Source organism: Ambystoma mexicanum, chromosome 11 (assembly GCF_040938575.1).
Source record: "Ambystoma mexicanum isolate Mex_15411 chromosome 11, UKY_AmexF1_1, whole genome shotgun sequence".
NCBI lineage: Eukaryota > Metazoa > Chordata > Amphibia > Caudata > Ambystomatidae > Ambystoma > Ambystoma mexicanum.
The window spans coordinates 716052514-716080426 of NC_090934.1; the positions used below are offsets into that span (position 1 = coordinate 716052514).

At 40.6% G+C, this 27913-nt stretch overlaps 1 protein-coding gene across 2 annotated transcripts in view; it reads left to right on the plus strand.

The window, feature by feature from the left end:
- Positions 1-27913, plus strand: part of SPON1 (spondin 1) — a 1209493-nt gene that overhangs the window by 399038 nt on the left and 782542 nt on the right. For both annotated transcript variants that reach the window (XM_069623584.1, XM_069623585.1), the window contains exon 4: positions 18979-19052. In XM_069623584.1, the coding sequence (XP_069479685.1) occupies positions 18979-19052 (74 nt within the window). The remainder of the gene's footprint in view (positions 1-18978; positions 19053-27913) is intronic.

The following is a 27913-nucleotide window of genomic DNA, read 5'->3' on the forward strand; positions in this document are numbered from 1 at the left end:
CTGTCATATATCTAATTCTGTGGCAGTGGCTTGTTGCTTGATTTCCTGCAGCCAAACATTCTCATCTTGCTCAGTCCATTCACCCCTGACAAATAATTTGTGCAGTAGGTGTTCTTTTGCCATATTAGTTTCTACTGGGGTCACCATTCCGGAAATATTAATTTCCTTCTGACTTACAGGAGTTATTTTATTTTTGCAAAACAGGCCAAACTCCTTAGAGCGTTCTATTGAAGGGTGTTTTTACAGTGTAACATAGTGTAGTAGCCCAACAGGGTTTATGTCCCCCGTCAGATAGCACGCTGTATTAGACTGTCACAAGTGGTATGTCTAATTCAGAAATCTCGTAATGAGCCCCTAATCTGTACGTGATTTCAATCCGGCACTTCACCTAAGTAAATGCCTAGCATGTAATACACAACTGAAATCCTTATTTATTTTATGTCTAAAAGTTATTTTATTCTGAATGAGGTACCACTCATATCACGCCCCTCTCTTGGAATCCCCCCCGGTCATACTGAACCAGGAATCAGGCTGGTTTGCAAAGTTAAAATATTTATTTATGTAGTTCACAATATAATCACACTATGTTTAATGGATATACAATAATCACCAATGGGGTGAGGTAACACTAAGCAATCTCTTTAATCACAAGGAGTAATAGTGAGCAGAACAATTCAGCACAGAAATAATACTTTGTGTGTGTGTTCAAATCAAATAGCAATGTGGTTACTATTTCTCCCCGCACACCCCTCAAGCCCCCCAATAGGCAATAGAGAGCAGGTATTCAGGAATGCAGAATTCAAACAAAATGTCAATCCCAATTTCCTCCCAACAACACATGAGAGAAACCGAATTGATTGGCAAGCTGTCAAAATGGTTTTTAAAAGTCATCTGAGAATGGATTGGGTAAAACACTAAATTGGGTTTAATTTGCTGAAATTGTTCAAATTCTAATGGGAACCACTTTAGATAGTTGCAGAGAAACACTGGCAATGATTTGATACTAATAAGCAATGTGAAAACTTAAAATTGAGGTCGGGTCCACTAAAAAGCTGTTTTACACGTGATAGAATTTTCTCAAAACAAAATTTGCGGCAAACTTTTCTGTGGGCGGTAATCACGATCGCAGGAGAACTCTATGGATTTGTGCCCAGCGTAAAAATTGAGGAAGTTATGGACGTTTTTGCAGAAGTCGTTTTTCTGAGTAAAGCGCTAGAATGGGAAAACAGGGATGTACTTTTAAAAAACAAATGGGATTTTGTTTACACTAGGTTATGACTATAGAATAAGAGAATGCCACACATGAATCTCAATCCATCCTGGCCAGGGACCCTTCATGTGGTGGATAATCAATTTCTTTCTGGGATTTAATTTATTTATTCACAACACTATTGATTTATGATTTTAGAATACAAATAAGAGAAATCAGCGCAAGGAAAGTTCTGACAATTCAAACTACTCCTAACAAGATCAGGTTCTAAATAAAAGAGAGGATGGGTTAGATAGGGATTGGACTATGGACAGTACAGATGCTAATGACACAGTCCTATCTATAGATACTCACTATATGGGTTTCAAATGGAACCATCAGGGATTCTGGTCAGGGATTCTGGTTCTGGGACAGACTGTTGGGCACACCGGACTGGACTTGGTCTGCAATAAGCAAGGCGCTCTGGTCACCGCACGACAGGACTGGAAAGGATCGGCACAGCACGGCACAGCATGGCACAGGATTGGTTTTAATCTGACCTTCTTGGTTCTGAAGATAATAATTTGGCAGGCAAGCAGTTACAGCACAGCCCGGCTGTTTCTTTGGTTCCCCTTACGTCTCTGGGATTCTTTCTGGTTCTGGAAATTCAAGGCCTAGTTGAAAATGGTTCATCTAATGGAATGGGCCTTTCTGCTTGCCAAGTTTCTGGAGTCTGGAGCAAGGAAAATGGGTGGTTCTCTCGCAGAGTGCTCTGCCAGCAATCGGTTAGTGGGTGAATCTGTGTGTCTTTCCTATGTCCTCAGGTGCCTCTATTTATGCTTATCATAAAGGGGTGTGTGTGCTGGCTTATCCTAAGCATGCCCCCTTGGGCAGGCGATTTGCTTGAATCTCTTCTCTCCCTTGATTGGAGGAGAAAACAGGGGGTCACCATGATGGTGTGAGTTTATGAGTCACAGAATCCTCCCCTTGTCACTTTGAACATAAAATCTACTTTTGGTACAATACATATTTACATGTGTGAATCTTTATAACAATAACATATATAAATCACATATTTTGTGCAGCAGATACACCTCCAAGTCTCGTCGTTGTGGGATCTTGTGTCTGCTTTTAACAGAATTTCTCCCTTTATGTCCGGAACACAATGCCCAGTTTATCCAAAAATGTGTACAAATATGCGCGTTGAACATGGGCATAATGGTATAACATTTCATACTTCTGGCACAAATACATTTGGTGTGAAACCACATTTTCCGCAGTTTCCTTCTAGAACATGTCACACGGTTTTGCTGCCCCTTAAAATGTACAGTCAGAATTTAGATACACAAATATGTGATTTTTGTAATTTAAACAATTTTACGTGGTAAGTTATATATCTTTAACAAAATGTTTCTTTGTGAATGTCCAGCCTCAAATGGCTGTTTGTCTCTGCCTCCTTCTGGCTCTCTGCAGTTAGAAGCAGTCTCCTCCCATTTCCTCCAAAGGCCCAGGCCATTTACGACTCTTCTCACTTAGCCTTCCTTTGACTGGAGGAAGTCCATTGTCTTCTTCCCCTGGCAGACCAAATTCTCCTCCCCTAATCTAATCATCACATACTGTGTGATTTCCTGGTGGAGTGAGCAGAAGGAGATACCTGGCCTCTGTGGGGGAAGCTGTTGGACTGGTTAAATTGCTTTAGGCAGGCCTAAATTCAGTGTCATTTTGTTAAATTTTTTACTTTGTTTAAAACAAACTTGCAATTTCAAAACAAGTAGCTAGAACACTGATTCCAGATTCTAAACCATGAGATTTAAATAGTCATAACCTAGGTTACTCTCAATAACAGGTCACTTAGTTTTCAGACATTAGATTTCAGTTGTACAAGTTTAAATCCTTATGATGCAATCTACTGACAGCTGTCATACAGGCGGCCACGGGTACTGCGCCCAGATTTTGACAGATTTCACAGACAGGCACATTTTTGCTGTGAATGTTTTGATGACAAATTCAGCTTTTCAGGACATTGTCTGTTCATAATGATTTCTTGAACTAATTGACTTGTAGCACCCAGCAAGAATATTGGATGTTTGATGGTGTTTTGTACCGGCATTCTGCAGTTTCAGCATCCAAGAAAAGAGATTTAAAAACAAGGTTTTGGATTTCTTTCAGCAAAGCACTGCTTTTCATGCAAGCTCCATTTTTATTTGTTGGGGAGCCCAGTGGCATGTTTCAGCAGTGAGGTCTCCATTCCACCACTGCCAACATGCATGGTAGATTTGGCAGCCATCTTTTTGTGTTGTAAAGCAGAATTTTCAAAGGTTTTGGCACGCACAGGAGTTTTGTGGCAATTCTGATAATTCTGGCATCACCGGAACACAGTGATGCCACATGGCAGAGCATAAGTGGGTTAATACATCCCACAGTGTAGAGGCAGGGATAAAGGCACGCAAGGCCCAGGGAAAGATGTGTAAGCAGTGGCAGACATTTTAGAGTGCTGCCAAAGCTCTGCATCTAATATTTGCAAAATAGCAGGCCTTACCTCTGGAGTGCCATCATCCGTGGCCTGCAGATGCTGAATGTAGTCCTTGCTCAGAGGTAGTGTCCACGCCTGTAGTATGAGCTATGCATGGACTGTGGTCCTTTGATGGAGTCCTTGGAGGGGGGCCAGCTTTACCAGCCGGCTCCCATGGTTCTCATGGTATTGAATCCTTTGTGACCAATCATCTTGATGCTGAGGCAAGGACAACAGCTGCAGAATAAATACATATTTTTATTATGAATAGGTAGAACAGAAAAGAAGGGAGGACATTGCTTAATGAAAACAATGCATGTAAGATTTAATTGGGTATTGCCATGAAAATTGAGCACACACTTTATAAATGTAACTCAATGGAGAAAGACTGCTGAGGTATGTATTGGAGTCATTTGTGGACAAGGTAGTTGTAGGAAGATCACTTTGTGAGAAGGTGGTGCGAAGGGAGGATGATGGCGTCTTTAGAGTTGGATTGCCAATACTAGGTGGAAGCACAGACCATTTGCTGTGTTTGCTGTGCTGAGAGGGCAGGTAGCTTGTAATTGAGGATATTTTTCAAACTGATGTAACAGTCATTATTTGGTGAGATTCCTGTCCTGTAATGGCCGAGATTCAGACAGCTGTTACTCGCGGGCAGTAATTTGTATAGAGAGTTGGAAGTTTGGCATTTTGCTAATCGTTAGTATCATGGATCCTAAGATGTGTTCACCCTGTGGCCCTCCGGTGTACTATAGGGGGTCAAGCTTGCCTTCTCTAACTGTATTTTATTTCACAAGCCCAAAGCAGTTGGTTGATTTTTTTCCTTTGTTTTTGCATGTAGATTGCAGAGAATTTACAGAGTCTCTTTCATCCCTGAAAACCGCATGCATAGCACTACCAAGGGCATCTCTGTTCTCTTTGGTGAGAGATGTGTGGGTCTCTGAAGCATTGTGGAAGACGAGGTCGAATGCCATTATCATCTCTGTGAATGAAGAAAACTCCTGCAGAGTTGTCTTTCCCTCTTTGAGCAAAGTGTAGTTGGATGTTCTACCACACTTTGAGCTGGAATACAGAAGTATTATTAATGTTGAATATGCCACTGTTTTAAAGTTTTGGCAAATCACTATCAGAGATGATGGGCTTGTGAGTGGTGTGATCCTATCCTTTACACCATGGCTTCTTAACACCTTAAGCGCCAGGCTATTATGCAAGTCTATGGCACTTAACGAGGCAGATACGTTTTTCCCAATTTTAAATGTGAAATTTTAGGCCAGTGTAGATTACTATAAGGTTGGCAATTTGGTAGTCCGAGTCAACGGAATTTCTTATTTTGGCATAATACTCCAACAAGTAGTTATTTAATGATGTGGCAGGTAGTCTTTCAAAATTGTGTGGCAATTTGTACTCAGCCAACCAATTTTTAAAAACTTTTTAAAACTTCTGTGTCTCAATTTTGAGCTGATCGTGTTTGCCTTCAAGTAGGTTTGCTTCTTCGAGGAATGTGCAGATCCATTTGAAAAGGCCAGAGTGGCAGGCGAGTGCTGGCTGCTCTGGAGTGGGAGTGACCGAGAGTGCTGCTGGTAAAAGAGGGGCGTGGCGCGTCTTTAGGGAAGCTGATGAATCAACCACAAGGGGCCATGCAAGTACTATGGTGGCGTGGGACGGGAACACAGTCAGTAGTGGTGGTGGAGGCCACAGTGCAAACGAGCTGTGTGATGCACTGCACACTTGACGGGTTATTGTGGTTCATACAGCTCGCAGTTTGTCCAGTTCCTATACAAACTACTGCACTTGCAGTTTCTAATTAAGAGTTGAAGACCAAACAAAAAACCCAAGTACAACGAGGGAATTTAACAAGGTTACAGATATATAACAACTGACGCAGACAGAGGTCTGAGTTCGCAAAACTATTATTTCTCCTTCACTAGTTCAAATGGCAGAAAAAGGTGGTTTTCAATCTGAAAAAGGTAACCAGAAGCAAAAGGAGATGAGTTAAAAGGAAATACAGTTTTTAAGCTTTTGAAAAGTAACGGTTGCCCAGTCAGTGGCGTTGTGTTAGTCCATAATGCCTAGAGAGCCCCAGGATATGGGTCTCAAAACCATTAACAAATCTAACAGTGAACAAGGAGTTTTATTTTGTTATGTGCATTTCCAACACTGGGGTAGGTTATTGAGGGACCCACTATTTACTGCCATGTCCCCTTACAAGGAAAGGAGGGATTATGGGAAAGGAAGATGTGGCATTGAACAGTCTGGATGTTACGCTGGATTGTACTGTGGGCCACTCAGCACGCAAAATGGGCGTCCCAAGGGTGCTAATACAATTGAAATAGATGACATAACTCATATGTTAGAACATCTTTAAACATTCAGAATGGTAAATTAAAACGTTCTTAACATTTTTGTGTATATAAAATAGGAATTATTTAAAAAAAAAGTTTTAGAAATGTTACAAAAAGCCGACATGCTTATTTAAAATGCTCGGTATAGATTAACCAATTATTTCCAATGTTCTCTTAGATGTGTTTAAATGTGTGACATTTTAGTTGCCAATGCCACATATTCCTTTAGTTCGTTTTCAGGTTAGAGACATCATAACAGATATCTGTGGCAATACCAATGATAAGATTAGCTTACCTATAAACGCATTGTTTTCTTTGTTGCTTTATTCATTGCAACTGTAGCTCTGTGAAACCTACAGGCCTTCGTTATCCCTAATTTCTAACGTTATACCAATAAGGTCTGACAGTAATTTTTAAGTATTCCCATTTTCCCTATTTTTCAAAGTACATTGGGGGTTTTTGTCCATTTTGAAATGGCGAATGCGTCCCTCAGTGCTTCCCTCAGACGTTCTTTGTACGCTAGAGGCAATTGTGTTATTTACAGCAACCCCCCTGATGGAGGTTGTAAGGTGACAGCAGTAAAATGAAAGGTAGGTTGGTTTAAATCAAGGTCAATATTTTCATTTACTTGTGACACTAAGAAAACTCCATGCAACCCTGAGGAAAAAGCTCATGGAGCCCTGCCTGAGTCTGGTGCTCTTAATTTTCCAATGATATTGCGGAACATTGGATGACTGTGTGCTCTAGCACATTGAATCATCTCTTGTGCTAGATGGGATTACCAATAAAGATCGCAGACCAAATAACCAGACAGGTTCAAAGAATATGGCAAATTACTATTTGATTCTCAATTTAATAAAGTAGGGTCAACTGGCAGACATCAGACTGATGCATGCCCACTCACACACATACTTGATTACACAGAGGTTTTGATATGATATTATTGTGATATGGCATTTATAACACGCCTATACACAAGTGTTTCAAGGCAAGTCAATAGCCCAATATGCATCATCTATGACGTTGCAAACTGTACAACCTATCGGCGAGAGGGACTGGTTAGGGGAACATATCTACTTATAGAATCCATATGGGTTAGCACTCAATTGGCTGTCTCTTATCTGTGAGGTACACCTCGAACTACCTCTAAATATGTATAATACATACTATAGCAGTAAAAATGGCAGCAGATTGGTCTATGCAACATTGCATAGCAGGTTGGCCCATATGCCCACTGATTGGTTGGCATTTCCACCCAACCTTGGACTTTCGGCTTGGCTAGCAACACGTAAGCAAAACAAAACACAGGTGCTTGAGTCACATCAGATTACTCCCCACTTTCCCAATTAGTTCATCATCTCTCATCAGTCCAGCCATGTGCCAGAGTTTTCCATTTGTAGTTGACCTTGTAGCCTGCTCTCTGTTCTGGGACATTCATGGGAGTGTTCGCACATCACTATCTTCATCCACAGCTTAATTAATAGGTCTTGCTTTTGACTTCTGGATCACGTGTGAGGAGACCACAAATATATCTATTTTTACCTCCACTTTACTGCTATTTCATTTAATTATGCCGTGGGCCACTGCTCCTCTTGGCCTCTAGAGACTTCCTCACTCCATGTGGTTGGAGCCTTACCCATTGTTAATTGTCTAATACTTTGGCTCTTGCAAATGTTTTCTCCTTCTTTAATCTAAGAGAAATATGTCTCATATGCCTGACTTATCTGTTTGCCTTCCTTTGTGCTTTGCAGTTATTCTTTGAAAAATCTGTGATCCGAGGCCAACATGCTCCTCTTTGTTTGCACACAAAGCTGTTTTCCAGCGTCTCCTGACTTTGCAGCCCTATTCTGTTTCTGAGGTAGCTGAATTGAATTTTTGCACAAGTCAGCATCCATTTTCCTATCATGGCCGACCTTGCCACATTATATTTTCCTCTATAGCAAGCTTCTTTGTGTCGCATCTACCTTGGGTTGGAACAAGTTACTTCCTTCTTCTTTGTATATATGATTGCTTTATTGTTTCGTACATATTTCTCTTATCACTTCAGTTACATTGTTACTTCTTCAGTGTGTTCATATCGTGTCAGTATGTTCTCGTATAACTTCTTTATGACATCACTCTGCCCATGTCAGATTTCACTCAGCACTACATGATATCCAGTGGTACGTGCTGACATCCCTCCACATGACAACCTTCCACTCTTTCACTCGTCATAACACATAGAGTCCCATATACGGCCCTTCACCTGCTGGTTCAGGATGACGGTGTTGGGGGGGCCGGAGTAAGGGATAATGCGTCCACCTGCTCCTCTACAACTGCATGCACTCTAATCAGCAACTTACTATGATCTGTTTCCCACACACCCATTTCTGGACTTAGATGTGCCTTTAATCCTGAATATGAGGCCATAGTGTCTACTTCTCAAGCCTCCTGAATCGTGGATCTATTGCCTCTTTTCCCCTTAGAATGTAGAGGCGGCAGAGATTCCATGATCAGACCGAGTTCTAAAATGATAGTACATGTGACCAGAGCAAGCTGGGCTGCTTATGGGCTGGTTGCTTTAACACTTGATACTGTTATCCTAAAATGCTATGCTGATGTAAATTCTAAAAACTCTGTAGTTCTATGTTTCTATCCTCAAGCAGGAAGCAAATCTGGAAGCATACACCATAGACACTACTCCTTGATGTTTATTTCAGGCTTTGCATGGGAAGTAAGTCCAAAAATAAAGTGCAATCCTTGTGTTTGTATCTCTGCTACTGAAGGCACACTGTGAAGCGGGTCCTTCTGTACACGCTCATCAGGATACTCCCCCATATCCAAAGCACCAATGTTCTGCGTGAAGCTTGCATCCATATGAATAGCCACCAATGCTTTTTTCATCAAATTGAGACCTGCATCGATGTCAGAAAATTCATGAGAAGTTATTTTTTTTAAAAAAGTTCTCCAATTATACACATTCCCATGTCACAGAAATATAATAAGAGTGCAACATGTTGGCGAACCCCTTCATTTTCATGGTTTGCATTAATGTAACTGATGATGTAATCACTGTATTCCATTGAAATAGCAATATACATATGGCCTTTTGCAATAATAGTTTGTACAGCTAGCCAAGTCAAGCCAAAAAGGAATCTAAAATGTAATTTCTCAAATAGGATATGAAAGATTTGGATGCGTCGTATAAATATTCAACTATGGAATTCATGAGATAAAAACCAAATTCTGGCCTTTTGTCATAGTGATCAAACTGTTTACTAATGCTGTCAGCAACCTGCCCCATTATAAACTATCTCCATTATAAACAAGACAAAGGTCAGTAACTCCAGAATAGAACGGTTACGCTCTTTGGAATTTTTAATGTGTTATAATCCCCGAACGAATATTGCTAAGCGGCTGATTTTGTTAATTTAAAAAAAAGTGTTCATGAGTACAATATTCCCCCTTTACAATTCCCATGACTAGAGGACACACGCTGCGTACTTAAGTCCAGATCACTTGTAAAGCCTATTCCTAAAGTAGTAATACAATTCTAACATGCATGTATTTTCAATATAAACTCTCTGAACCATGCATTTCCTAACATATCATAAGGCACTTGTATCTACTGTGGATGAGAGTGATATTTGTACATATCGTTCTTTATTACTGGCGGCCACAACTGCCATCTCACAAGAACTCTCCTAGTATGTTGGCCATAATTTCACTCTGACACATGGCTGCTAAAGCTGCCTAAGACAATGCAGGCCATTTTGTTTGCCCCCTCATTCAAGAGAGATGTTAGTGCCTTCACCTGCATCCTTCATGTCCTGGCCCCGACATATGGGCAAATAATTTGCAAGAACCCCTGAATCACGTGCGAACCAAGGATTGATCCTCGCCACGAGTTTTATTATTCCCAGTAAACAAAAGACTCTACTCTACTGTATGCATACTTTTGTTTTATGTATGCCTTTGTTTCTTTTGTGTCAATTTACTGACCCAGTGCACATAAAGTCCAGTTAAACCATATTTCAGTGTTTTTTTTAAATCAAATCTGTTTTCACAGACTTAAATGGTGGTGCATTCAAAGTGTGCAACCTAATTGGACATTTACACGGGGCTCCTATCTAGTGGATGCATTCAGTATTCAGTGCATTTAACATCTGCACCACTGCACACCTGCACCACTGACGATGTTCAGGACCGGCTTCATGTACTATACTAAGTGTGTCAAAAAACGCCTTTCAAACACATGTTCAGACACCCAGAGGTGCTGGTCGGCTTGCAGATAGGCTGCATGCCTTGGATCTCTTAATCAGGGACCAGGCCCTGTAAGTTTTCTTCCCCCCTGCCACCAATGACTGAGAAATGTTTTCTTTGTTTGCAGGTCCTGTGTAGGGCAATTTATTTATTCTATTTTAGTTTCATACAGATATAAGCACATAGCTCCATTCCAGTGGTTGTGCAGACAGTAGGAATCTAACGACCTGAAAGAAGGGGGCTTCCATTTCATGTAGGTCTACTCCAGCTGTCATGTGAAGAGCAGAAGCTTATCAAGGAGAGGGTTGGGGCTGAAGGTGGCACAGTGACCTTGTGGATAATCATGTGATAGACCCCACACACTGGCTTGCTGGGTCCAATATTACTTTACAGCACCAGTGAAGGAGAGTAACTTGTGGGATGCTGGTGATTGCCTTCCTTGAGATGCATTTTGCAAACATGTATCCTCTCTAACTAGGAACCAATGGTGTACCATGCCACTGGCATGGCACCTGGTTTGGAAGGAGCAGCTGTGGCACAGAGAAGAACCACTGGGGCCTTTAGATTGATGTGAAATGATGAGTCAACCAAGGGACAGATTCCAAACTACACCATTAATTCAATTTCAAGTCTGAACATAACATTTGCTGAGGTCAGCTCTGTTTATTGTCCAGCAAACTAAATGGATATCAACAGGTTGTACAGTGACACCATTAATTCCTGTTTACTTCTGATCACAGCATTTGCCGAGGTCTGCTCTGTTTATGGCCCAGCATCTTAATGCAGTCAACAGGTTCTATGGTGATACCATACATTCTGGTTTAAACCTGTCACAGTGTTTACTAATGTCTGATCTGCACCAGCATCTAAATGGTGATCAAAAGGTCCTTAAACAAAACATGATGCAAGTAGCTCAACTTTCTCATCACACATCAGTATTGGCAAATTAAGTGCTGCCCATGAAAAGAAAGATATCTCAAAAGGCTAAGGAGTATGTCAAAGGCCAAGCAAATGATAGAACCTTGACTGTACAGCAGAATTAGCTCTTCTTCGGAGGCAGGGTTACTGTTCTGAATATTGCATCTCTTTTCTGTTTCTTCCCCAATTGTAAATTGCAGTGCTAGACTTCCCACAGCCATTTCCTCCCGGAAGACCAATTGTTTCTAGCATAGGGTCCATCCATGATCCTCTGTCTAAATATGTTGAGAGTAAATAAAACCTTTATTTTGTAAGGAAAAAGCTTACGGTGTGACTCGTCTGTTTCACATTGAGTGGGAACGTCTCTGCCATGGATTGTATTAGGCAGATTGGAGAGGAAGCCTATATAATATTCCACTACCACTACACCAACACGTTTTGAGAATTTAGTTCTGCACAAGTTATTTGTCTGCCAGGCGGGGCAACTCTTTTTGTTTTCAACTTTATTACCCCCAGCCCCGTAAAGAGTAAGGGGTGCCCTCAATTATGTATACTTTATTCACAGCTTTCTGTTGTTGTAGGGCCACATTCAATTATTCTCTCTTTATTTAGAGGGTCTAAAGGCCTGATTGTTGTAACTGTTTGTTTTAATTAGGACACATATTATTGATTGAATATTTATTGTCTGTTCTATTTACTTTAAAAAAAAACGGGGAGGTATATGTTTTTAATCATACACAGTGAGTAATTATTCTGTGGAGATTAAATAAAACCTTCAAATCGTAAGGAAACAGCTTAAGGTGTGACTTCTCTGTTCCATACTGAGTGGGAACGTCTCTGCCCTGGATTGTAATTTTCCATTACCACTTCACCAAGATGTTTTGAGAATTTAGTTCTGCACAAGTTATTTGTCTGCCTGGCAACTCTTTAAGTTTTTGACTTTAATACCCTGGCCCCACACAAAGTACGTGGTGCTCTTAAGTATATATATAAACATGTACAGAAAACATCGTTCTCATGACCATGGACATCAAGTTACTTTACACTAATATCCTCCAGCACAAAGCCATCAGAATAGTGTCTGAGGCACTTGACAACGAAGCACCTAGGGACACCTTTAAGGAGTTCATCGTATGGTGTACCCAAACGGCTCTGACAAATAACGGTTTTACTACCAGATTGGATGAACAGTGATGGGCACCATCATGGTGCCTTGTATCGCTAACCTATATCTAGAGATTTGATGTTGACTACATTTACAACAGCACCAACCCATGGGTGATGTTTTCATCCTCTGGGGAGGACCTGCATACAAACTGGATGACTTCAAAGTTTGGGTTACCTTACTAGATGTTCATTTGAGATTCACATTCAACATATAGTAAAACAGATATATATATATTTCTTGGACATTAAAATCTAAAATAACGTTGGACTGTGTTGTCCTCTGCTTCTTCAGAAGTCCTCCCAGTGCCCTGCTACTCTCTTCTCACTGTACCCCCCCAAAATGACTGTTCACCGCTCAAACACTTTATATGTTTTGATCCCACCATGACACCTATACCTTTGACAACATTGACCATGCAAGTTTTACCTAGATAACCAATCCCCTCTATACTGTAGAGCTGTTCATGGTAACACCAACCTCTCACCTCCACAATATGGTTGCAAGGAAGAAGAACACAATTTCACAACAACACATGCTGAGCCATTACTGTGAACAATGAACAGGTCATTGTTAGCACCTCTAAGCACTCTCTTCATATGAGTTGTATTTAGTTGAAGAACAGACCTGTCCATGTTCAATCGTAATTGACTTACATTAACACGTTTACAGATGACAGAGGCATTCCCCCAAAACATTCGTATACAATAGAACAAAGATAACAGCAATTTGCTGAGCCAGTTTGAGGTGTCACAGATGGCACAATATTCACTCCAATTCTCGGGGGGTTGCAAGCACCAAGCATCTTTTGTGGTGTTGGAAAAGCCACAGTTGGGTCAGGAAATACTCGTCCCAAGGTTCCAGGTGTATCTATGGTGTCACAGAGTCATGTGCCCCTGACCAGCCAGTGCAATCTTTTGCTGAGGTGGCACACCCAGAAACAAGAAACGTTCAGAATAAATGCTCCTCTCTTCTCAACAACAGGTCATTTCTGAGCCGCCCATATCTGCAGTTCTACCTTTTGCTTGTGTTTTCTGCCTTAGATTAGGCTCTGTGTTTCTCTGGTTTTCAACCTTGGCCTTTCCCTAAGTGATTTGTATTGCAAGTCTCTCCTGGTACTTTTCATTCTTTTAGAAATTTTGCTCGTTGATGATCTTGTGCATTGCTCTTAGACCTACATTTTGTAATCCCCCTCCTGGATTATAATTCTGCTGTGTTTTCCCCTTCTACCATGAAACTTGTTATTTGCTGGATCTACTTTTGCTGACTGGTGTCCCTTCTTCCTTAGCTGCTTCCTCATGCCATCGGGTCAGGTCCCTATGGACTTTGTGGACTTTGCACTCAGGCTCTCTGGGTGTTCACTCCTGATTCACCCATCGGTTGTCTGCTCTATCGACTGTGGGGGTTGCCCAGAGTGCCCACTTTTAGAAATCAGTTTGGGACCTGCATTCCCTCAGATAGGTGCATTCATTCAAAGGGATAAAAGGAGGGAGGGTGGGGAGGGGGTGCAAATATACACCTTTACACTCACAAATGTTGTTTCCTATCTTCAATCTCCATATAGAATCTCCAGGGTTCTCATCTCCAACAGCAATACAACGATACACCAACATACAGATAACATGCATATACAACTAAAGAGAAATTACATCAATGACATCCATTGAATAAATCACTGTGTGGTGAACTTCCAAGCCTGGATGTCACCAATCTGAAGCTCCACAAGACAAAGCATGGCCAGGTCTGCAGTTGGTTTACAGCTGTGAACCCAGATGAATTCATGTCTCAACACTCACCCAGAGCAAATTCACTCAGCTTTACCATCAACAGTGACTCATCTTTCAAAAACACATCCTCAAGAAGACCCAAACAGCATGGTAATAACTGGAAGTCCACCACAAATGCATGCAACAATTTCAGAACAGCCTATCAAGCCAGGTCATCTCCAACCTGCAATGTGGCAACACCCTACTTGCAAGAGTTCTAAATGCCAATGTATCCCTTCTGAAAACCCTCCTCATCCCTCATCACCACAGGACTAAGACAATTCACCCACACCTTCAAGGAGCTGCTCTGGCTAAACCTTCAAGCATGCATCATGGTCAAGACAGTCTGTACCCCCAGCAAAGCTGTTACAGCAAAAACATTACTTTACCTGGCTGAGAAAATCCCAAGCCTCAGAGGCCAAAACACATAAAAACGCCACAGAATCACAAGAATGGAAATAGTGTAAAACAGGGTGTTTTCTGCAATGATCCCTACCACTGGAAAAGCTTACCAACACAGATCAAACTGTCCCACTAAAACCTACTCTTTATGAAAGACCGGAGGACCTTACCCTTAAAAGATCATCTCACCATGCCTCTACTCAACCCAAAATCATCCCCTTTAGAGTCCTCCCTTTGCTCCCCTGACTTTTCCCATAAACCTTAATCCAACAAAGTATGTTGCCATGGTTTCTAGTGTTCTGTTGCTTCCCAATTTGGATTTTGCTTTATGAATCCCATACATAAATACATGAATGCGTATGGGAATAATCCCATCACATAATCCATTCAGGGTGAACTGCCTAATTCTTAGATTTTTTTTGGAAAGCCCAAATCATTTGGATATCCATCAAGAGGCTGACTGCAGGCCCTTTGCCAACTCATCCAGTTTATCCTTATGCATGCAAATCCTTGCTGCAAGTCTGGGATTTTACTGCATATAAATGATGTCACAAAATGGACCTTATGTTCTCCGAATAATTGAACATAGACATATATGACCTAGAAACAAATAAAGAAAATTAAAGAACAAAATATGTTAATATTGCTAGGAGCATGTTTGGAGAGTCAGGAATCAAACTTGGGCACAAGGAGCCATGTTTTTGATTAAAGACCTTTATTGAAAACTTAAGGGTTGGGAAAAGGCTTCTCTAACCCTGCTCTAAGAGGAATTTCTCTAACTGAAACCAACAACTAAGGATCTGTCTGTGTCAGGATGTCATACTCATAACTGTCCTTGAATCCAAAAGTTCCATTCTGACACTCACACTATAAACTAAATTATAAGGTGACAAGAGAAAAGTCTTTAACCTTTGGTTATTCCACAAAGAATTTGTAAGGGAAAATAAACAACTCCAACACAAAAGTTATCCAGAGAAAAGGATAATCTGTTCCAGAATGTGACTCCCTTCCTCTGGGTTCTTCCTTAGTATAAATGATTCTTCAATACAACACTTCTTCAAGGTCAAAAAGCCTTGATTCCAGAGGGTGGATCCCGTCTCATGGACTCTTCTTCAATATAAATGATTCTCCAACACAAAATATCTTTATGGTCAAAAAGCCTTGGTTCTTGGGGGTGGGTTTCTCCCTGGACTCCTCCCCCTGGTTCTTCCTTGCTACAAATGATTCTTAATTTAACAGTTCTGTTTGTCTATCCTGGCCCACAACAATACTGTTATTTTCAAGGCTGCTTAGCCGTGTGTTTTCCACTTCTTTCAAAACTTCCTTCTTGTTTAGCAAACACAGTTGTATATCTTTTCTTGCTACCTCCTGTAGACTTGCAACTGCCTGGTATACTCCCCTGCCAGGACTTCCTATACACTTGTGATTACCTGGTATACTGCCAGGGCTTCTTGCATGCGCACACTCCTGTAGCCACCTGGTTTACTCATCTGCTATGACTTCTTATATTCACTTGTGGTTTCTTTATTATTTTCACAGTTGCACATACCCCTTTTGATAAATCACACACCCTTGACTCATATTTCGATTTGGGTTCCCCCCATATTTGCATTCCACACATTCATGTATCGTTGGGGTCCATGTTTGCAATATGCTTTCTTGGTAGTAAATCAGTCTCTTGAATGTCACTGTTTCTCTTGTTTCAACTGTTATAATTTGTATTTGGCAAGGTTGCTGAAACGTTCTGGGGTCCCAGTCCTGCCTAGGCTGACTAAGCCGGCTTTTATTGGCATTCGCTGTCACATTCTCACTTTGGCGGCAAAGGTCTGCTGCCTGGTTTCCACTCTGGACTGCTCTCATGTCGTTCCGGTCTCTCTCTCTCTCGGGTTCCTCTCGGTTTGCCTGCCTCCATCCAGGTCTTGGTAGGTGAAATGCTGCCTTCTTCGGTTGCCGAAACCCCAAGAGTCTTGCGTTGGCTCCTCACATGTCTGTGGCACGTCCCATCCTCGCAATGTTTCTCTGCTTACTTTCTGGCAAGCCACACAGCTCCGCCACACTGGTTCATGCTTGCAAGCTCCACAAACCTTGCAGAATGGTGCAATGACTTTTCCCAAACAGCAGAAGCCTCCAAGAATTTGCTTAGAATCTTTAAATTTCCTGCACACAGGTGCATTCCAAAAACTATTAGACCGTTCAGTGAACTTGAGGCTCCCTTGGCTCTGCATTGTTCTTTCCTTCTTAATTGTCCAAGTATTTGGGTGATTGTGGGACAAGGAGCCCATTGATTTCGATTCATACCAGTTACTTCAAAAATTACTTTCAACAGTTCTGAATGAGCCATTTGCATATGCCGGATAATTAGAACTGGAAAAGGTAGTTTGGGGGTTTTACCTTTTAGACCAGAGATGTATATGTGGCCTATAGAGTTATGGGAAATGGTTTCTCTATTTTCCCTAAAAGGGGGTCAGAGGATGTATTGCAATAGGCCATTACGGTGTTGGGTATCAAGGGATTTTCTTCAGGGGCAAATGGATCATACCATGTCTCATCCCATGAAGCCATGACATCTCCCCAGAGGCTGTCTCCTCCCATGTGACCCTCCCTCATATAGCTTCCCCCAGGACCAGGATCAGGTAGCAGCTGCTGTCCCCTGGCCACTTGAGAGGAGGTTACCGCTGTGAGATCGGTGATGACTCTGTTGGATTCATCACACATGGTATCTTTATTAATCATCGTATATATCAATACTCTGGACATTACTTTGGAGAAAGTCACACCTGATATTCTCAAAATAGGAAAGCATTGCTTCTGTTTGCTGATAATGTAGTAAACTAGGCAAAAACAGATGTTGCCCTTACCAAATTATTGGCTGCTTTTGAAACTTTTTGTTGTAACCAAGACTTGATAATGAATGCCTAAAGTTTAAAATGATGGCAATCGGCAGGACAACTAAAATGTGAATGAAATTACAATTAAACAAAAATAACATTGAACGAGTCCGTACCTATGACTACTTATGGGTTCATTTTCATACATCTCAAATGGTCCAACCACAATAAAAAGGCTTTAGAACGTATCCAACAAACTTCAGGCAACATTTGTATTCATCATTGAAGACAACTACATCCAATTATACTGCTATGGCAGTGTCCCAAGCAATTTATTCTTATTACTTTGGGGACTAAACTGCAATAATCACTTAATCCAAGTCGAAAACATCTTTAGCAAATAGCTTTTGGGGCACCCACTAGTAATTTGTTTGTGCACTTGGAGATGAATATCCCCTCTATTGTTGATTTTATCATGATACAAGCTGCAAAACGATGGGTAAAGATCTGGTCATCGGAACCAAATATGCTTCTAAAAATCTTGGTAAGAGATTTATGATCCAATCATTTATCCCACATCTCTTGGTTAACAAAGATGAAGTCAAGATGAATAAGTTGTGTCAGAGAGGCTTGGTTCACCTGTCCAGATCAAATGGGTCAGCCATCTAGAGCTAGCCCCAAAAAAGCCATACATGCGCATAGGTTGCGATGTTTTGGTTGATAGCCAACCAAGAGATTCTTAGTTGATTACCTGGACAGAATGGATAGCTCTCATTATCTTGATATTTGCACCGGTACGTAAGGATATAATATTAATCACAAGACTTTCCTTGAATATATTATCAATATAAATGTAAGTGAATGTTGGCTTCAGTATCGACACCAAGGAAACTGCAATTGTCGGCAGGTTGTCTGGATTCCAGACACTTGTTTTTTGACCCCGGTATTGCTCCTGATCAGGAAGTGGCGTATGCATTTATTGAGGTTACTTGACTGGGTAGGTTACAAGGATCCTAAAAGTAAGTTGCTATCCTTAGGTATGCCAATCGAATAGCAAAAACGAATAGTCTTCATAAATGTAGCCTTGAAAATGATATCTTATCATGTAATAATATACAATGTGTAATGCATAATACTGATCATTATTATATTCTGATTTTATTAGTTATATGCAATTTTATTATTTGGGCGTGTATATTAATATTGTTTGTATAATTCCAGAACTTCCAAAACATTTCTGAAATAATTAGCATTATGGGAATTCATTTAGTGTATGATTATTTTTTTATGGATTACAAATCTAAACAAACATGACATGATTATGACGATATTTTCATGTCCCCAATACATGAGGAAAAAAAATAGGAGATTCTATCGAAACTATGATTACACTATGATTACCTTATTCATGTAAAGTAATTGATTGAACAAACGAGGGAGGGCAGCATCTGGTTCTTCAAATAGATCAGGAAAATGTCATCTTTACAAATAAGAACTTATTTACACTGTTTATTATTATTTAATACTATGTTGATGTAGGAAAAACATACAATCTGATTCTTCATATAGGAGAAAGCAAAGCACATTAACTACTTCATTTCCTTTGCTTTACAGAGCAAGTATTGTTCAGAAAAGAGTTATATATTTTCAAGATGATGGTTCCCTTACTAAGAGGCTCTGTGAACAAGGTAAATTCATCTATTTTTCTAAAGAAAAGACCACATTGATTGCTTGATATTGCTGAATAAATTGATGTGCTTTGAGATGTTCGAATAATTGCGGAATATATACATTCTTGAAACATTATCAAACGTGTGCTGTTCTTTGTGATAATTTTTAATGTATTGTATTATTGATCAACATGGTCTGTATACAACATTATTTAGAAAAGAATAGCAAGTACTGAGTTTGAAATTACTGCAATTATAATTACATTGTTACTCCCTGTTCTCAGCTCTTTCCTAACCCATTTCTTTTCATTGAATGTTATACACACATGTTTTACCCATGTGGTGGTTCCTCTCATTTTCAATCACTGTTCAGTGTAGCATTAGGTGCTTAGTAGTTTCCACAGTACAGTCACACAATTAACAAGTGCAATCTCCACATGAGAGTTTTGTCCATGCATGAAGCATTTCCATTGTAAGGAGCAAGTTGAACTTCAGTAAGAAATAAGTCTTCTGAAAGCAGGGCAAGGACATTTATTTACATAATTTGGTAGCTCAGCAGGCTTGGGTATGTACTTTAAGTGTCCTTATGCATAATTATTGGTGCGTATGTCGACCCAATTTTGTTCACTGTCCAATATAATTGTCCCCTCAGTTACATGTAATTGTAGCCATAGGCTTCTCTTTCATACCTATTGCAATCAATGTGTTGTTTGTGTGTTTGATCTTGACTGCAGTGTCGGGAAGCTTAATTCATTGTGAATAATTCACTTTCCTTCTCAAAGTTTCAGGACAGTTGCATTTTGATATTTAATATAGGACAGTTGCATTGATGGATGTAATTCCTAATTCTGCACTCATTAATTCTAATGAAGCCGATGTATGCAACTCAAGTAATGGTTAATTATTTCCCTTTAATTATTTTATCCCAGTTACGTTGGGCCCTAACTTCACAACCATATATTATACATTATGTGATTTTAACATTATAGCTTTCCATCAGCGGATGTGAACTATATCCACCATCATTTTTCAGTTGTTTCTTTAGCATATTCATATGGAGTTTCTAAGTTATGCACTTCTCTATTTTGATTCCCAAGTAGAGGGTAATCGAATACTTGCTCAATATTAGTCATGTTGATGCACCATTCATAATTTATTTTTTCTTTAAGTTAAATACCGTGATTTTAGATTTGGTATCGTACATTTTTATTGGGATAATTGGGGAGTGCATTTAATATGGACTGGAGTACAGTAGGGGTCAAGTAAAGTAATACCAGGTCATCGGCGTAACTAAGCCAGCGTACTTTGGTGTGCTGCAGTCGCGGGGGAGCAGTTAAACAGTAGGGGCGGTAAGACACATCCATGTTTTAGCTCATTAAATGTTTGAATGGAATGTCTGATGCATCTGCCAATCTCCTTTTGCACTACTACTGGTGTATTTTCAGCAGTCCACCCGGTATGACCCAATCTGACAACTTCTGCCACATATGCTGTTGCTTGACCACATCAAAGGCGGTAGCAAAGTCAATATACACTGAATATATTGTGCATCATTAGGAATGTTGTGACTGCTCAATGAGTAATGAGAGAACCATCACATTAACTGAAGTAGATGTGCCTTGCCTAAATCATGTCTGATTAAATAAACCTACATTTAGGAACATAGCCCATTGGTTCAACTCCTCAAATAGGACCTGTGCATACATCTTTGCAGCGGCATCAAACATAGCTAGAACTCTATAATTTGGGGTATTTTCTCTGGATCTTTTCTTATACACTGGAACCAGTATACTTAGGGTCCAAGTGGGAGGTAACATCCCTGTCTTATTTATAGCTCTGAATAAGGCATGAAGAATGTTAGTCCAGATTTGCAGTGCTACTTTTATAAGTGCATCACATAATCCGTCAAGCCTTGGGTCTCTAAATCATTTAGAAGTCATAATATTCGCAGTAGGTTTGTAGAACATTTTTCCAGGCACTTATTGTTACCCCTTGTTTTTTGTCTGAGAGTAGATTCCCTCTATATACTGTATCCAAACAGCTTCAGATACATTTGTGAATAAACACGCACAATTATCAGTATTATTGAGTTGTTCCCAAAATTCGCGGAGGGTCAATACGCTTTATGAGGCTATGCATTTCTACTCACTTATCCAAAAGGTTTTTATTGTGTGATCGCAACCAGTTCTTAAACGTCCTCTCACGTTTAGTGAACGCTTTGCTGATTTCTTCTGAGCTGGTCACACTACTTAATAGAGGTTTTGGATCTTTGCATAGAGACTTGTTTTCCTTTTTATTCTCCTGCTCATTGTTTGGTCTAAGTTTGATCTTAGTAGTGACGACATCAGCCAGATTGTTCAGAGGATTACTTTTAATAATAGTTATATTTATCTGTTGTTAAATGAGAGTTAAATCTCTGAAGAGAGATCTGGTTCCATTTTATACGGTTTAGGTGATTACTCATAGAGATGTGGCTGGTGTTTTGACATGCCAGAGAAGGGACGAGAACTACAGTCGTGGCACCAGAGTGGGGCCAATTGACCACCAGGAGAAAAAGAAGGCAACAGTGGCAGTCTGGAGAGGTATGCTGGAGGAGCAGCACCAGCCAGTGACTCTCAGGGAAGCGAGCAGGGACTCCTGCTGCCTAAACCAGTGGAAGTCCACACAAAGAGAGAAAGTTACTAACTCATCAGGGAGACTTAATATCAAAAGGGCTTTTATGAAGGCTGTACAATGCAGGGATGTCAGTCCTCAGAACCTGTTTAGGCTGTGCACCTTAGACCTGCAACGACCCATTGCCTGTAAAGGGACAGGGCTTGAGGCCCTATTTGAAGACTCCCAAGCCCTCCCCTTACACACCCCGGATGTCAGGTCAGTTGGTTTTTTAGGCGAAGCTGGACAATCCGGGGAGGGGAAGGGTTATTTAAAAAGTAGCTTGGGAATGGTTCAGTGTGGGTTAGTAGGGTCAGTTCAGGTGGTGGAAGGATGTTGACCAAAAGACTAAAGGAGGGCAAAGTGAAAGGTGTGCAGAAGGTTAGAGAGAGGGGTCTACGGGTGGTTTTATGTGACTGGAGGAGTGAGTGAAGTAGTGGTAGAGTAAGAGTAGACAGAAGGTAGTGGTAGTTGTTAGTGGAGGTGGTAGTAGTAGCATCTGAGGGGTAGTGGTAGCAGCAGAGGTGGTAGTTGGGAGCCATAGCTGTAGTGGAAGGTAGTGAATGGTAGTAAGAAGAGAGGGGGATAAATAGAATTAGTAACATAGAAGTGGTAGTGTTAGTAGTAGAAGTAGACGAGGGGAAGTGGAAGTTGAATAGAGGTAGCAGTAGTAGTGGAGAAGTAGTAGTGGCAGAGAGAGGGGCAGAGCACAGCAGTAAAGGAGGTAGTGGTAGTAGTGAGTGGAAGAGTAGAGAAGGAGGAAAGGAACCACAAGAAAGACAGTAATGTCTAAGGTTGAAGGTAGGAAGACAAAGAGGGACATCAGAGAGACAGTAGCATGAAGGGGAGGAGAGCGCTGTGGGGACCCAAGCATAGAAGGCAATGCCGTGGATGGACATGTGTGCTGAGCGACTCCGACGGAGTGAGTGAAGGAAACTTTCCTTAACTCTCTTAGAACGGTTTGCAGGGTTAGGGAAAGCTAGAAGATCCCTAGTGAGTCAGCTTGCAATTGCCTCTGCGAAGTCACCTTAAGTATATGACCAAGCTACAGACAGTAGCAGTTACCAAGGTCTAAAATGAACCGGTTTCCGATGCCTAGGCTAGGGTGGTCGTAGACCAAGGGAGAAGAGAAAGTGCAAGGGGTGGCTCTAACACAAAATGCCACCCAAAGACACTTTTTGGCCCTAAAAGTTTGGCAATTGCAACTAATCGCACCATCATTGTAACATCCCAAATAAACCCCCTTGAAGCCAACCTAAGGTGTTTGAGTGTTTTTTTAATGACACTCCATCACACTTTGAAATATGAGGTCACTCAATTATGTTTGAACATTTTATAGGGATTTGTTTGGAGCTACACCCCACTGGATTGGTAGTCTCTGAATGCTTGGTGCAGATACTGAGAGTGTAGGGTACATAACTATTGAGAGATTGTTAGTCAGTGTCTACAGCAGTTGCAGGATTATTGCACACTGGTAGTGTTTGATTTCCTCTGGGTGTGCAATGGATTATGCAGAACCATTAGAGAAGGAAGGAAACAGGAGCCGACTCACAAAACGTTTCTTTTTAATTCCCACTGTCTGAAAAGAAATACTATTTATTTATGTGTGTTGATATTGAAGTATTATTAATAATTCAGTGCAACAGGGATATTGTTGAAGGTTATTGTTAATTATCACGTACTCTGGACTTACTCCTCATCACAAAGAGGTTACTAGGAAAGCATTGGCTTGCCCCCAACCCCTGTTTTTCTCCTGTAAAGAGACAAACAAGTCAGGCATAAGTGAAACATACTTCTTTGTCAATGGCATATTTGCACCTGGGGAAGGCCCATTAGCCAACCAAGTGGCTGGAACAGCGAGTGAGAATATACATTTTCTGCCCACTGTTCCAGCCACCAGAGGCCCTTCCCAGGGTGGCACCATTTCTGTATGTGGGGAGGCAACAAGTAGCCTCTCCTTGTAGTCTACCCACCTCTCCCCCAAAACCAACCTGTTAAGATGGTCTAGAAAATCCCAAATTGCACAGCGGTTCTGGAGCCATTTCAAACGGGACTCAATAATGGAAATTGACAAAGTACAAGGCAAACCACAGCTTTATTATCATCAAAATAAAGCAGGGACAGCATACAAGCACATAATTATTGACACTCTATATGGTTACATAAAAAACAATGGTTTGTATATTCAATATTTGTCATAACTAACATCATACCCTAATCTTGGTTACCAAAACCTTTGGTACTGGGGATTGGTCAAAGGGATTAACTACATATACATTTTATAGGGGTTACATTTCCAATTGGGTAACACTTGTCAAATGGCTCCTCCTGAGATCACCTCTAAATTGATAAAGGTAAAAAGACATAATCTCTACAATTAGCTATTGGTTGGCATAATACGTAATGGATGGCTTAAGATCAGTGGTTTTGATTGTTTGGCTTTTTGCTGACAAATCTTAGGCAATTGACAAGTTGTCAAGACATGAGCCAGACAGAGGTAGGAGGAGAGAGGTCCACAGCTGCTTTCCTGTCAATTAAAGAGGATACCATCTCTCATTTCTATGCCACAACCCAGGGTGATCTCTTTGTATTTGGCCTTGTGTGGAGTCTTGTGTCAGGGTGTACATGTAGGGAGTACAGCAGGTGTCCTATCTGTGTTTGTTACTAATGAAGAGACAGTGTTCTTCAATTATGGGTCATGTGTGATGGCACCGTGTTTGGAATTATTTCACTGTGCATTTATTAGGATTTTATCTAATATTAATGTGAATGTTATGGTTTATTTTACCACTCGGGATACCCTTAGGGTATTCTTTATGGAGTCTTTTGGCTTATAGTTGTCCTGCACCAGGCAAACAAAGGCTAGTTGTATTCTTAATTAATCTGATAATATATGGCTTGCATCTTGGGAATCATTAGCTTGTGTTTTCTCTCTGCCGTTCCTATTCTCCCTTATTCATGGTAATCTTGGCTTGGGATTCTACATACTGTCTGAACTCTGCACGGGTCTGTATTTCTGTGGCTTGAGCATTTTGTGTTCTTTCGAAGCCTTGAGGATTTTGTCTATCTGGAATGGTATTGCAGCTTTCATATTGGAAAAGATGGCTGCTCGCTCCTCTTGCGTTTCTATGTTAGTGAGCTATATTTGCGTGTCTTTCATGTTGCATTCAGTTTATACAATGATAATGTTGATATTCTTCATGTCTTGTGGTTGCTATGTTAACATTCTTCATGCATACATGCAAATATTACTTAGTGTGCATGTTCTTCATGTTGAGTGCACATTTGCTTTGTGTCTAATGCATGAACATGAATTGTTGCAATGTCAGTTTTATTACTCTTGAAATGTTTACCTGAGATTGTCCATATCTTGTTGTACCTGCCTGGGATATGGGTGGTACGGTTGCCTTAGTTAATAACATTTCTCACCTGTGCAATATTAGGCCAGGGGAGGGGCAGTAGCTATGGATGACATATTCATCTGTCTCGCAAAAAATCAAACCCCTTCACCACCCCCTCCCAACTTTCCTGCGAGACCATAGCTCACGGCACTCCTTCGGCTGCAGACATAGAATTGGAAATGGAACCTTTTTCGGCAGCCATCTTTTTTATTTTTTATTTTTGTTTCCCTGGTGATATTGGCTGCTCCAGCAGTGCAAATCTCCAGTGGGGAAAAAGAAACCATTTGCACCCTGGATAAACCCTGGCATGCAAATTAACCCCCCCCCAGCGGGTGGAAGCAGGCATGGCCGGTGATGGCCCACAGCCCTCTCTGAGGTCTTCACTTTGTTTGGGCCTACCATGGGTCAGGCTGGTGGAAAGCTATACTCTCTCTCTCTCTTACACACACTATATCTCTCCCTCCCCTTCTCTCTTTAGAGTCTCTCTCTACTCTCTCTAGGAGTTTCTCAGAGTAAGAGCCCAACAATGTACAGTGAGTTTTTGGAGTCTACTTTAAAATCGGACCAGAAGCCTAACCTGCCAATCTGTTATATATTAACAGACCTGCACACGTGGTTGCTTCATGTATCCGAGTTGTGTGTCTAAATGATGAAAAGGTACAAACCCAACATGTGTATCTTTTCATGTATTCTTAAAACTGTTTGTGAATAAACGTATGTTTTAGACATGCATTAATGAATTCATTAATGCTTTCTATTAAACTATTTGTACCTGGCAAATCATAAGCTGATCTAGCAGTCTACCTCTCTATTTCTCTCATTATCTCCCTGTGCACTCTCTCTGGGTCTCTGTCTCTGTATGGGGGGAGTGCCCTGTTGTCAGGTGTGCATTTTCTAGAGCCATCCCAGCCACAGCTGGCAAAAGCACGACTAGAGCATGAAAACACATAACCCGAAGGAGGAGAGGGTTGGGTTCTCTGTTTTTAATGGTTAAAAGCAGAATGAGCGCAGCAGCAACAAAGGCATCACTGAGGTGTGGGCCATCCTGGTATTTGGAGACCTAAATTGCCATCTTGTGTATTCTGCAAGAATGTCACCAACTCAGTGAGCGTACAATGCCTGAGTGGAGGTGTAAAAGGATGGGGAAAGCATATTGATTCTGCATTGGTGATTGGGCCTTCAAGGATGCGATGGTCAGGCATCAGGGTCCACAACTGTGTTGGTTATATTCTATTATTTGCTCATTATTAGTGTTTGTGCAATCAGTGGCTAACAGTCAAAATGAAAAATTGCCTTGGTGCTCACAGAAGAAACCGATCCTACGTTTGTATCCGAGCACGACCCTTTATTTCGAAAGACCAAATGGTGTGTATTCTCAGAAAAAGACTCTTATTATATTGAAAAAAGAACATTATTTAATTGTACATAGACATTATGAAATGGCTCTTTTAAAATGTTTAAATGTTAATTTCTAATGATCACTTCCAGAATATTTTGTCGTTTTATTATACTTGTCTTACATTATCCTAACCTAGAATATCCACATACATTATTTTCTATTTTCTGGGGGTCATTTCAAGGTGGCCAGTCTGGGGTTTACATGACTATTCTCGTTGTACATCTAAAAAAAATAAAACAATGGGAAAGGGCAAGGGGCCACATAACACACTCAGGGGCTCCTGGCTGCTTTGAATACAAAAACAGCGTGTTTAGGGAACATACGAATGGCCACAGATCTTTCTATTTGACGATGGGTCTGAGATATACAGGTAGTATCCATGAATCACTATGTACCTAAAGCACACTGGGCTTGGTGCCTGTTTAATTTTTCGCAACACTCGCCCCAACATTAAAATGTTTGTAACTATGAACCAAAAAACACTCATTTGGACAGCTAAAGCCTTTGGATGTGAAGATTAAATGACTGTGAAATCTATCAATATGTTGGAAGACAAAGGCCCGCAAATGAGGCAGAACTTTAGAAAGCAAGGGCCGACAAATGAAGCAGGCTTGTATTTATCTCCAAATCGCATTGCATAGACAATCTTCAATAATTAAATATAGGATATTGTTGTTTTCCATCTGACATTAAGTTTGTTATGCTGGTGCAAAATTCTCCATGTTAGACCACTAGCATTGGATACAAGTTGGACTTTTCAGTGAAACAGATTTTCAAAAAGTAGTACATTACACCCGATGTATTTGTAAATATTTATTCAAGTGACAATTAAAATCGGAGGCAGAATGATTTTCACCTGTTGTAACTTACATTATTAACATTGTTCTTTATCATTTGACCCCCATCCACCTGACTGCCAATTTTGGTAGCATTACTGTACAATGTGCAGACTTCTTTTTCATATGCACAATGGAATAAGCCAAAGTGTAAATGCAGAGCAAGTGCATTTGCACTTTTACTAGCATTGCACATTTGCAAATGCAGTTTGCTCCTGTGCAAACTCTTTTTAAATTCACAATGCACCATAACGCCTAGATTTGCACAATACACTTCAGCCAAAACTCTTCTCCTACCACATAAATGGGCACTTCCATTGTATGACTTGTTATGATTGAGAATTACCATTGTAAAAAACAAGTATGTATTTTCTCCATAGTTTTTTAATATGCATAGACCATTCTTCCTGTTTGTTTTCAACATTTTAAAAACAACAGTGAAATACCTTTGGAAAATGTGCCCTTTTTCTATAAGCTGGAACGTGCACAGTGTACTTAGGTCTGAAATCATACAACACTAAGGTTTTGAAAAACATGATTATTTGGCAACTTCCGTGTATGTGCTCCGACCCTTAAACATGCAAGATGCAT